Source organism: Cupressus sempervirens, chromosome 9 (genome assembly GCF_028749045.1).
Source record: "Cupressus sempervirens isolate cs-2001-9-10 chromosome 9, ASM2874904v1, whole genome shotgun sequence".
NCBI lineage: Eukaryota > Viridiplantae > Streptophyta > Pinopsida > Cupressales > Cupressaceae > Cupressus > Cupressus sempervirens.
The window spans coordinates 462,777,334-462,790,603 of record NC_143126.1 but is presented as its reverse complement, the minus strand read 5'-3'; the positions used below and the strand labels follow the sequence as shown (position 1 = coordinate 462,790,603).

The 13,270-nt window shown below is 40.3% G+C and overlaps 1 protein-coding gene across 11 annotated transcripts in view; it reads left to right on the top strand.

Moving 5' to 3' along the window:
• LOC149539340 (GDT1-like protein 1, chloroplastic) overlaps nucleotides 1-13,270 on the top strand; it is a 203,345-nt gene that overhangs the window by 20,068 nt on the left and 170,007 nt on the right. For 10 of the 11 annotated variants that reach the window (XR_016356224.1, XR_016356225.1, XR_016356223.1 and 7 more), the window contains 2 exons: nucleotides 11,458-11,784; nucleotides 12,979-13,032. Coding sequence is in view for 8 of the 11 variants with exons in the window: in XM_089800652.1 (XP_089656778.1) it covers nucleotides 11,458-11,784; nucleotides 12,979-13,032 (381 nt within the window). In the remaining 3 variants the exon portion in view is untranslated. The remainder of the gene's footprint in view (nucleotides 1-11,457; nucleotides 11,785-12,978; nucleotides 13,033-13,270) is intronic. The other variant, XM_089800651.1, reaches the window with a different exon arrangement.

Sequence of the window (13,270 nt, the reverse complement as noted above, 5' to 3'; positions counted from 1 at the left end):
TTGCCTTGCTTACATTCTGATCTGCCTCAATAATCTTTACATAATTAGCCTTTATTTCTTCTGCCAACTTATCTATCCCAGATTCCTTATCCTTGATGGCCTTTGAGTTCTAAGAAGTGTGGTTATGTGCCCTTGCACATTCAACATATACTTGTTTCCCTTTAGTGACACACTTCCTCAAGTCTTTAATGCAAGTAACTAATACAGTTAAATCATTTTTCACATTCTCAAATACTTGATTAAATAATTTGGCAATAAAACAAGAACACAACACTATTGAACTGTCAAATCAATAAACAAAGCACTTGCCTTAGAAGGGAGATATTCTCATCGCAGATAAGAGATATTATTAATTAGTAGTTAAACTCATCTCGAGATTTAATACATATATACTTGTTTAGCCAATACTACAAACTCAAATCGATGCCTAAAGTAATTACAGATTAAAGAGGACTAGCAATCCTTCACTATTAGATCATTGCATATATTCTTACTTGGCAGATACCTCATTCCCAGACCAAAGTTCAAATCCCTCAACCAAGTCCCAAAATTCCATATTAAAATGAGTTCTATGCTTTAGAAGGATAGTGACAACATTATTTGAATCGTATTATCTCTCACTATCACATTACTGTTGTCGATAAAACTATAGCTGATGGGTAGAGTTGTATCCGAAAGGTTGTATGGCAGTTTAGTCACCCCTTCGGGAAGTATATGTACATCGTCTGAATGACTTATGAAGTATCATCATTGTAATTGGAATTGCATATCTGCTTATATGGATAAAGTCTTTGTTCTGAGTTACATTCTAATCTATTAATGCGATAAGTATCCGTTTACCCTGTACAGTAAACATTTGGCGCTGTTGCCAGTCAAACCTAGTAAAAGAGGTGTTATGAAGATTAATGCCAAATCTGCTCAATAAAGATAGGAATAAAATAAAAGACAAGGATGATATATGCACAACATAGGAAGCGTTAATTTTAACACAATAGGCAGAGCAAAGATAGAAGTTTCAGCTTGCCAATGAGCACTAAGGGGGTGAAGGAGCACTAACGAATGAAGTGTATTCACCTAGCAGACTGAGGAGTGCCGATGACTTGCTTGAGAAAATGCGACAGAGATTGAATCTAGTGGAATAGACAAGGGAAGAGTTCTTAAACTTGTATACACCAAGGGTGGAGAATCCGAATGGAAGTGAAGGAACCTACATGGTTCGAAGTGTCGAAGGAGCATGAGCGTGGGCTGAACTCTTCATTCTTGATACACCTGACAAACGGGTACAAGTCAAGAATCAAACAACTTCGCTTGAAGAGGATCTCTTCACACTGAGTAATATAGTTGTCCAAAGTAAGGCGGTTGTCCCAAGTATCGTGGTTGTGCAGAACAACGCGAGTACTCAGAACAACGCAAGTACTTAGAACAATGTGGGTACTCAGAACAACGCAGGTGCACAACAAGTGCCACAAATTTAGAAGAAATTAACAATGGTAGGACCTAAGGAAAAACTTCCAAAGTTTAATGGCGATGGGATGGCCGATCCAGTCAGACATTGTAAAACATGTGAAACAATTTGGATGACAAACTATGTAACGGATCAAGATGACTGGGTCCGACAATTTCTAGCGACCCTACGGGGTGTAACGATTGATTGGTTTCCGGATGCCGATTTGCAGAAGTTAACTTCATGGCCGGACGTCAAGAAAGAACTCATAGTAGAGTTTCGACTATTGAGGGATGATAACAAGACAGTAGCGGAAATCTACAGTACTAAATAGGGAAAGAATGAAATAATTCACGTATATGTAAGGAGGTTGAAAGAGCTGGTAGGAAAAATGGAAAGCCAACTAGCAGACAGGTTGAAGCAAAGGTGGTTTGTTGAAAGGCTACGACCAGCATTGAAGAAGAAGATGAAAATTGTACCTCTAGCATTATACATCGATGCATATAACCGCGCAATGGACTTGGAAAGTGAACAAAAAACAAGCAAAAAGAAGAAAGACAGATCGTCGAACTCAAAGGATTCATCCTCTAGAAGTAGCAGTGACGGGCAATCAAGTAAAAAGGTTTAGGCACTACAGAAGGACATGTTACATATGATGAAAAAGTTCAAAAACATGAAAAAGAATCCTGGCCAAGAGAAGGGGAACTATGGTGTATGGATTGCAAAGAGGAGGGTCACACAAAGGGCTCCTGTCCTAAGAAATAATTTTGCGATATTTGCCAAATTGCGGGACATTCCACAAAGGAATGCCCGTTCAATATGAAAATGAAGGGACACCAACAAGCATTGCTAACACAGGAAGTGTCCACCTCAGGAGCAAAAACGATTACGAACAATGACGCAACCTCAGGAGGGTACCGAAATAGCAACCGATGTGGCAACAACAGTAACAACAACAATAATAGGGGCCAAAGCTAGATATAGTATGATCCAAGTGGACGGCCAATGATACAATGCTGTGTGTGCAACCTCTGGGGACACTTCGCCAGAGACTGTACCATGAAGGAAACACCATAGCTGTTGTGCAGTTGGTGTGGCCTTGGAGACTATAAAGATTCGAAATGCCCTAAGCAAGGGGTGAACCTGTTGAGTATAGAAACATGTGCTGAAGAGACATTAGCTATCACTCGCGTGCAAGTGAAAATGTATTCAGATCTGGAAGAGGAAAATAAAAGGTTGCAACAAGTGCGAGCAGAACTAGAAAAAGAGATGGGGGCTGAAAAATCACAAAGGACACTGTCGACACCTCAAGGAGGAACTTGACAGAACAAAATATCATACAACAACTATTGCATATTGAGGTTCCCATGAAGTTGAATGACCTTACAATACCTCAGCTACGGAATGCAATCTTGAACATGACACCATCTCCGAAGGTGATGGAAGAGCCAGGAAAAGATGCATAAAGTGGAAGCAGAAAAACTGCGGTGGACCCAATTCTACTAGCGCTCACCATAGGAAGACACCTTACAGTAGTAGAGATGGGTATTCTCAGAACCATCCTCATGGACACAATCATAGATGGAGGATCAAGAGTGAATGTACTATCCGAAGATATATGGAAGAAGTTGGGGCAACCTACGTTATGACAACCTACATTTCAACTGCTCACCGCTGATTAGCACGGGATCAAGCCTTTAGGGACTTTGATGGCGCAACATGTAACCATCGGGACACAACCATTCTTATTGGATTTCGTGGTTATACCATTAAAAAGAAAAGAGTACGACACCATCCTTAGATAGGGCTGGTTAGTATAGGGGAAAGTAAAACATGACTGGAAAAGGAATACTCTGTCCATGGAAGACGGAGGTCGGAGATTTGCAATTAACCTACATACACAAATGGTAGGAGAGGAGGCAACATTTTCAGATTTCGAAGGTGAAGGAGACAATGAAAGGAAACAACGAATGGAACCCAATGAAGAAGGTATCCTTAGATTGGAAGGAGGGTCCAATGATGATGACCTAGATTTGGTAAACGACCCACTTCATTGGCAAATGGAGGACTATGAGCTCTTTCCGAGCTGCCACATGTTAGGGGTCGAGGACGAAAATAAGAGAGGAAAATGAATTTCCAAAGGAATACAGAGAATTGAAGGAGAGGCACAGATAGACGAAACACTGGCACATACATTTAGTGAGGAAAAGCCTATTAAATATGAAGAACCCAAAGTAAAGACGATGAACTTAGGGGATGAGGCGAACCCGAAAAATATATTTGTGGGAGATGACTGGAATCCAGTTTTGAAAGCAATAGGGATTAAAATATTTATGGAATATAAGGATGTTTTTGTGTGGACATATAAAGACTTGAAAGGGTTACCGTTGGAATTATGCATCCATTGCATCACACTGATAGAAGGTGTAGTACCTGTACAGAAGGGACCATACTGGATGAACAAAATTTAGGCCACATGGGTTATAGATGAGATTAATCGGATGCTCGAAGTAGGCATTATTTTCAGGGTACAAACGAGTGAGTGGGTGTCCCCAATAGTGATATCTCTGAACAAAGATACCACTTAGATAAGGATATGTGTAGACTTTCGATTCTTGAATGTAGTAACGATTAAGGATCTGTTTCCAATACTGTTCACAGATAGTATTTTGGAAGAAGTGGCGGGGCATGAAATTTATTCATTCGTGGATGGATTTTTTGGATACAATTAGATATCCACCGCGGAAGAAGATAGGCTCAAAACAATCTTCATGGTAGAAGACGGGGTATATGCCTACAACAGAATGCCATTTGGTCTATGCAACACTCCGACAACGTTTCAAAGAATTATCTTGCACATCTTCGACAAGATGTCAGTCGGAAACTTCAAGGCATTTTTGGATGATTGGTCAATTTTCATCACGGAGGACAAGCATCTGATTGCACTCAGAGAATGCATGGAAAGATGTAGACGAGCAAGATTGGCACTGAACCCGAAGAAGTGCAGATTCATGGAACCGTAGGGGAAACTATTGGGATACATCATGTGCAACGTAGGATTAAAGACAGATCCTAACAAAGTCTGGGTAATCTTGGAAATGCCACCTTTGACAGATGTGATGGAGGTAAAATCAGTCCTTGGACACATAGGATATTATCGAAGGTTCATTAAGAATTTTGTGAAAATATCTTACCCGCTTGACAAACTAACCTACAAGGGAAAATCCTACAAATGGGAAACAGAGCAGAATGAAGCCTTCAAGAGATTGAAAATAAGATTAGCTACAACACCTATCTTGGCTTATCCAAACTGGGACAAGGAGTTCCATGTACATGTTGACGCATCGAACTACGCAATTGGAGCAATGTTGGCATAGACAGGGGATCACAGATTGGATCATCTGGTGTACTTTGCAAGTAGACTACTGTCTAAAGCAGAAAAGAATTATAGTACAACAGAGCAAGAGGTTCTTGGAATGGTGTACGCCATACAAAAGTTTAGACACTATCTATTTATGGCTCCATTTGTATTTTACGTAGATCATCAAGCCCTGCTATATGTTGTGAACAAAATGATCATCTAAGGACAGATAAGCAGATTACTATTGTTGCAAGAATTTTCATTTAAAATTGTGGTAGGGCATGGGAAAAGCCATTAAGTGTGGATCATTTATCAAGGACCAAATCTGGAGAACCTTTGGAGGGAGTCAACAATGATTTTCCCAATGCACAAATATTCCAAATTGTCGTTCTACCATCCTGGTACGCAAGTATTGTGGAATATCTTTCGACGGGGCAATTTCCTAGGGAAATGCCGCCAAGCAAAAGGAGGAAACTAGTGCGGAGAAGTCGAAAGTTTCAATTGATCAACAAGTTGCTGTTTAAGATGGGAACTCGATCAGATTTTACGACAGTGTGTTCTAGAGGAGGAAATACTGAAGGTGTTGAAGGAAGCACATGAAGGACCCGCAGGAGGACATATGGGGCCAGATACAACTACGTGGAAAATACTCCTGGCAGGATTATGATGGCTAACCGTGCACAATGATGTTAGGGAGTGGGTCAAAGGGCCAGGAAACCACTGAAGAGGGATTTCATGCCTCTGAACCCTTCACACACACAAGAATTATTTGAATGCTGGGGATTGGACTTTGTTGGATCCCTCAAGGTGAGTAAAACCCGGAGATGCAGGTAAATTGTTGTAGCAACGAAGAACCTTACCAAGTGGGTAGAGGCGTGGGCCCTACAAGACAATTCTGCAATGAGCACGATGAGATTCATATAAGAGCATATCATCACAAGGTACGAAATTCCACTACAGTTGACAAGCGACCGTGGAGGACATTTTGTCAATCACGTCATTCGGTTATTGACCATAGAATTTAGAATTTACCACTCTATCGAGCCCGTACTATCCTAGAGCAAACGAACAAGCAGAAGCCACAAACAAAATCTTGGTTGCAGTAATCTATAGGTCTTGCATAGTTGAAGATGAAGATTAGGAGGAAAAGCTGTCATCAGAATTATGGGCATATCGTACCTTGTACAAAGTCACCATAGGACACACTCCGTTCCAACTGATGTATGGGTAGGAAGCCGTGGTACCAACAGAATTCATGGTACCAAGTTTGCGAATAACGTTTGAAAATAAGTTGGGAGACATGGAAAGTCTCAGGGAGAGATTGCACAACCTGAATAAACTTGACAAACGACGATTACAAGCGCAATGTGCTACTGAAGTTTCACAATGCAGATGCAAGGTATGACATGACAAACACTTGAAACTCAACAAATTTCAACCAGGCCAACTAGTATTGAAGTACAACGGGCGCAATGAAATCAAACTAGGCAACTTCAAGGTGAAATGGGTTAGACCATATAAAATTCGTGAAGTGGGTGATAACAGAGCAATAAAGCTATGGACGCTTGATGGCAAGGAGGTGATGGGTGTAGTAAATGGGTCGAAATTAAAAATATATCATGAAAGGAATAAGGTCCCAAGAGAGAATGTGACTCACATGAACAACTTAGAAGCAATATAAAATAATAAATAATAGATAATTCTAATAAATATGTGCAAAATAGACAGAGTAGTAATATAATAAATATACATAAAGATTATTGTAGTGGAGTAACAGGAAGACCGTACATTGTACAATAGAAGAGAGGAAGGATGAGGACAACATATGTGCATTACTGTATGGACGGAGGAAAACATACATACATCCAAGGACAATAGGCATCATCGTACGACTTGGAAAAAGGCTACAAAGATACTGTACGGATGATTGCAACCATCACGTGGTGAGGTGGATATACCATACGGCTAGAGGGAAGATAAATAGGTTAAACCTACTGTACAACTGTACGACTTGAAATCCGCAAGCAAACACTATCAGATGGTACGGTCACACAAGCATTGGAACACAAATAAAGGTGAGCACTGTACGACTATTTAGAAAGCAAAGGAAAACTTGAATTGCTTGTGTTGTATGCCATACGGATGTTGAAGACAAAATATTGAGTAAGAGCAAAGAAGGCCCACATTAAAGTTTCCAGATTAAAGCAAGCACCCTACCAAACACCGTACGGGCTTATGAGCAAAGTAGAATAGGGCTGTACAGACATTGAAGAAGCAAAGCAAGCCGTACGTCCTTGGCAAACAACCGTACGACCATCCGGGATAGGTTAGAGAGTTATCGTACAACTAGCATCTAATGAAATGCCTCGTACGACTGTATGACTCTGAAAGAAATAAAGAGTAAAGGGACATACCGTACGACTAATACAAGCATAGCAATTGTACAAAACCTCGTCACCGTACGAATCCAGTTATAAAAAGATCGCATGACCATAAGTATAAAGATATGGAGGAGAGTTGAGACTGTACAAAAGATACAGAGGAGAGTCGAGACTGTATGACGACAAGGAGATGACAAACACACCGTATGGACTATTTCACAGGATTTTAGAACTATACTGTATGACATACGAACGTAGGAGGGATTTTGAAGTTAGAAGGAAGACTGCATACTGTACGGTCAAGAGGTCAAAAGTGTGATAAGCATTATAAAAGACCATATCGTATGGACCTACAACACATAGAAGCCAATTCCCAAAGGCCATACAGCCCTACCTAGCACAAGTAGAAGACATCACTGAGCACGTGAGCAGAAGGAGATAACACCAAAACTCTGGAAGGAACATGAGCACACCTGTCCTAGCCATACAAGAACAGTGAAAGGAGAGGATGCAGACTTAGACACTGTAGAGTAAACTTTAGTGGGGCTATTTCTCAGGAGTTGTACAAACAGTAGCAAGAGCTTCTAAGAATAAGTTGTACAGAGGAATGTGAGCAACTAACCTAATTGTTTTCTGTCCTCTTCACACAAAAAGGCAAAGGAGGTGACAGTTATGCAGTCAGCCGGAAAGAGGGCTTGGAAAAAGAAGTTAGTGGAAGATTCAGCAACCAACACAACCATGAACATAAATGTGAAGACCTTGCCATCAGGAGTGCGTGTGGTTGGAGGCACAAGCATAGGCACAAGTAAAAGGAAGGGCAAGCAGGCATCACAACCAACTGCAACTAATCACCTCACAGCACAAAGTATCTCTTTTGAGGGCTTGAATGGAGTGGAATGCAGGAAATGGTGGCAGGAGACACTTGAGAACCATCTTGTAAAAAACAACATTTGAAAGGCACAAGTGGTTTGGGTAATACAGATGGCAGTATTTTGCATTCGAGATTACAAAGGCTTCCTGCGCATGATGATAGAGACTTATGATAGGTTCTCTCGAACTAGTTCATTCGCCTATCTTGGGCGCGACCTTATAATTTCATTCAGAGCACCAAATTTCGCACGGGTATTTGGAATATCTAGTCATGCACAGGATGGGAGGAAAATTGACAAGCCAAAAAAATTAAGTCAAGAGGTGAAGGCGCAATTGATACAGCTAGTATGTGGGGATCTATTGCAAACAGAGAAAGAAGCCCTCACAGACACTGCAAAGGGTAGAGGACTGAAGAAGTCCAATATTTAGGAAGGGCACTAGCGTTGTCTCATAGAATTAGTAAAGAGTCAACTCATAGGATCAAGACACGCATTCGACATCTCATTCTTGCAAGTTGCGATGATGAACAGGATCTTGAATGGGAGCAAATGATTGGGCTGCATTATCGGCAGAAAGAATGTATGAATTCATGACATTGCAGCATAAGACATTCTACATGCCTCACTATGCAGTTGGGTTATTCTTGGAGGCGACAATGCAGATGATTCCTCACGATAGGCCGGAGGCCAAGCCTGGGCCACTCGCGCCAGGCGAGCCCCCTATCATGTAATGGAGACAACTGGACACACTTCGCAGCAAGACCACGGTCAAGCAGAAGCGACCAAGACAAGATACAAGAGATACTGATAGTGGTTGACAGGAAACTTCTTCTGAAGAGAGTGGGACTGACGGAGAGGAGGAAGAAGATGACGAGGTGGAAGTGATTACGACAACACCACTACTATTTTTGCGATCTGCACTTTTAGCGACAATACATTTGGTTCCGGTGGGTACGCACAATGCACATATCCCAGGGTTTGGACAGTTAGGGTAGCCAGTGATGATGACCCCGGTCATCGTAGTGGCTTAACCAGATAGAGTAACCCCGACCATTTCGGAGGTTGTGGCCATAGTTGGGACAAAGTCGTCACCGACGACAACCATACCAGAGGAAGCGATGGAGTTACTAGAGGAGGTAATGGAGTTACTAGCACAGGAGATTCCTGAGAGCTCGAGAACACCATAGGTCAAACTGGAGGTAGTAGGATTTGACGCAATGGTCACCATAGATAATGCATTACTAGTCACCAGTGAAGAGACCGCAACCGAGGACTTAAGTGAGCAGGAGCTGAGTGGGTATTTGGGTAGTAGGTTCAACATCGGATCAGTAGTGCTGACACTTGTCACTATCTCACCCATGCGGGGGGTATTTGAGGTGACAGATCTTCCAGCCCCAACAATGAGTCATCATCCTATCATGGAGCCACCACCACCCCCACCATTAATAGGGGGCACGGTTGAGAGGATGTTGGAAGCCGTAGAGATAACAATGACCACAGAACTCGCCACACCATTTGACCCTCCGAAAACTATAGAGGAGGATATGGAGACATACTTAGTAGATGTACTAACTCAAGGTAGACGAGTAGTACTCTCGACACAGGGACGCGCCTTGGAGTCGGTAGTATGGGAGTTAGAGCAGGTCTTGGCATTTATGAGAGTTGGTTGTCCAGTGGCGTTCTCTGTATGTGTCGAGGTGAGAGGATGGCCGAGCATAGAGACCCTAGAGATGTGAGAGTGGAATACCTAGGAGCCTGTAGTGGAGAGCAGAGTTGGGCAGCTCATGCGAGGGATAATACAGGTGTATCGGGAGGCACACTATGCTCTGTGCAGGAGTAAGGCAGATTAGGTGTAGTAGTAAAGGCTCGGGAGGAGACAACTACTAGACTGGCCTCAGTAGAAGCAAGATTCCACCCAGAAGGTGGCTTGGGAAAAGGAGCGTGTGACATTCATCGCTGAGAAGGCAATAGTTGTATCTCAGTTGGGGGATGCAAAGAAAGAATCAGATACAAAAGTAGTAGAGCTTCGAAAGATAGCCAACATGATGAAGAGGGCACTAGAACTACAGGTGTAGGCTAAATTGAATTTGGACGCTCGGACGCAACAGGTGCACGAGTTGTGAGCACAACTGAACGAGCTTAGGGCACAGAAGGCGTCTACCACACTAGCTGGACCAGGGATGCAACCCTCTACTTCTTAGTTGTTTTTTATGTAATTAGTAGTTGGTTTTCTCTATTTTGTCGTCCGAAGATGACTTGTCTTTTTGGGGGAGATGATGTTGTTGGTAAAACAATAGCCGATGGGTAGAGTTGTATTTGAAAGGTTGCGTGATGGTTGAGTCACCCCTTTGGGAAGTATATGTACATCGTCCAAATGACTTATGAAGGATCATCATTGTAATTGGAATTGCATATCTGCTTATATAAATAAAGTCTCTATTTCGGCAACATCTCTACTCCTGCACTTTCTCATCCTGATGATGGATCATGTAGTATGATCCGAAACGTTGATGGTAAAAAAGCGCACACAATCAAATCCAGAAGACAAATTATTTACAAATGGATTGTGGAAATCTGATAATGTTAAGTGATAAGTATCCGTTTACCCTGTATGGTAAACAATTACCACATAGAAACTCATCTATCTACTTGTTCTAATTGAAGCAATTTATTGTGCATAATTGAATGCAGTGCAATATGAAAACTCTAGTTATTGAATTATATGGGAAATTTAAGTTGATTCATACTGGGTACACTATTGAATTCTATTCTCTCTCACTAAAGTATTACCACATAGAAATTCATCTATCTACTTGTTGTAATCGATGTAATTCATTGAGCACAATTGAATGCAAATATCAAAATTCTAATTATCGAAGTGTTTGACAAATTTAAGTTGATTCATCCTAGGGACACTACAAACTAACTCCAAGCAAAGTCCTGCTGCACTCTACGTGAACTTTTCTGTAATGTTTGTGGGAAAATATTCTATAAATGCTAATTTGTAGATCGCACTCCACTTTAATTAACATAGAGCTAAAATACTATGGAAGGGAAGGCCATCAAGAGCAGATTTTTTTCATTTAGCATTAGTATCACTCTGAACCACAATTAAGAAAGTGAATTTTTTTATTTTGAAAGAGTCTTTTGTTTATTTTAATTAAATTTTTAGAAGGTGCTTCATTACTATGTGATGGATTTCTGCATTTATAATGTTTATTAGTCAGGCTCATTTGTTCTCGTATCTTGTGCAAAGAGATTCCATTCATCTGTTTTAAAAGGGAAGAATGCCAGAAGTCTTTGTTAGGTGTTGGATATAAATAAAAGCATGCCAGTCGCTGGTCTTTGCGGTAAATTTCTTGGCTCTTGAGTTCTGAAGCTTCTTTTGTGCTTTTCAAACAGGAATATAAATCATGGGATGAAACTACACAGTTGGATACCGGCTTTGAGTCCAATTCTTTCGGAATTCAAGATGATTCATTTGATCACAATCCTCCAACAAACAGAACTTTGCGATTGCCCTCTTTATCATTTATGCATCTTCTGCCTAAGGCAGAAATAATTGTGGATAACTCACTTTTATTTGACTTGTTCAAGATAGCAACATTGACAGGAATTTTCAGTTTGCAAGACTATCATCAGGCATTGGCAACCACAGATATTGGATCTGTAGCACAATCTGGTAGTTGGCTTGGGGATCTTGGAGATATTAGCACCGGGTTTACCTCAGTCAGTTCTCTTATCCTTCAGCTCAATTTTAGTGAACTGAATTGATAAACTAGCTTTCTAAGCTAATTCAAACTTAGTGTGCTCACTCTCTCTCCAAGATGAGGTTCCTGAGTAACATTTCAGGTCAGCCAAAAAACAGTAATATTAAATTTGTCTTCTTTCAACTTTCTCTAATGAGTTGTAATTAAAATGTTTTCCTCTTCTAAATGGATTTTCTGTTGAATAATTTCAATTAATACAATGTCTTTCCACTGCATATTTCTAACAATTTGCATGCAAGCACTCTAGGCACAAATATTTGAAGTTTTTTGTTTTATTTAGGCAACCATGTACGTAGCAGAACTTGATGTTCATTCTCTAACAGCAGCTTTGGTTTGAGAAACATAGGTTGCATATTTTGAGAGGTTTATTTTCCAGTTTGATACTCTGTATGCTAGTCATTCTCTCCTTGCAGCTTAATCTGATATAAAGTGTACTTAGCATTGGTGGCTCCTTTGAATTCCCTGCTTTGAGATGTTTCCTTTCCATTCTATTTTTTACTTATCTTCTTTCTTTCTTAATGTAAATTTTGAGAGCAAGAGGCAGTTTCATTTAGTCTATAACTAGTCTAGTTTGTCATCTCCATTTGGCAACATTAATAATATGTTTCAGCTGAAAGGGTTGTACCTGTATTGGTGAGGACAATGGGCATGCCGTTGGTCAAGACATTAATCAGTGAAGGAATGGTAAGGGCCATTTTCAATCGTCGTGTGACATTGATAGAACCCCAATTGTAGCAGCTTAGCAGCTGGAGACTGATGCTATAGGGGTGTACTTACTCCACATGTTGTGATCAGATTAAGGGATGAGATGCCGATGTCTCTGTAATCCAGTTATAATCTAGTTGTATCCATAAAAATAATATACGCTTTTGTAGTTAATTGTAGACAATTAGAGAAAGTTGTTTGATTTAGTATATAGTCACCCCTTCAATATATTTACCAAGAACCAACTTGAAATATCATTAATATTTATTATTGTTTCCTGAGATAGAAAGTTGGGTACTTTCTAACATAAAATGTATACATACATTTCACTTCTGAGTACTTGGCTAGGAAGAGTAAACTATTCATAAAACTTAATTTTCAGTACAATACATATTTATGACTTTTGTGATATATGACTGTATATCATTGTTTTGAATTTTGTATGCAGGCATTCTTGCTCATCTTTTTCTCCGAGTTGGGAGACAAAACATTTTTTATTGCAGTAAGACAAAAACCTTCCTTTCATCTTTTGCTTAGTTGTTTGATCTAATTGTTTGACACTGGATTGCCCTAAATTGATGATGCCAATGTCTTTCTTCCCCAATGTATGAAGTTTTTTGTAGGTAGAACATAAGAAAAACAATGAAGATAGTCTTTACTTTTTGCATGACTTTTTTGTAAAGCACTGTTATCATAGAATGCAAAAATGAAAAAACTTATAGTAGAGGAAAAAAAGTTAA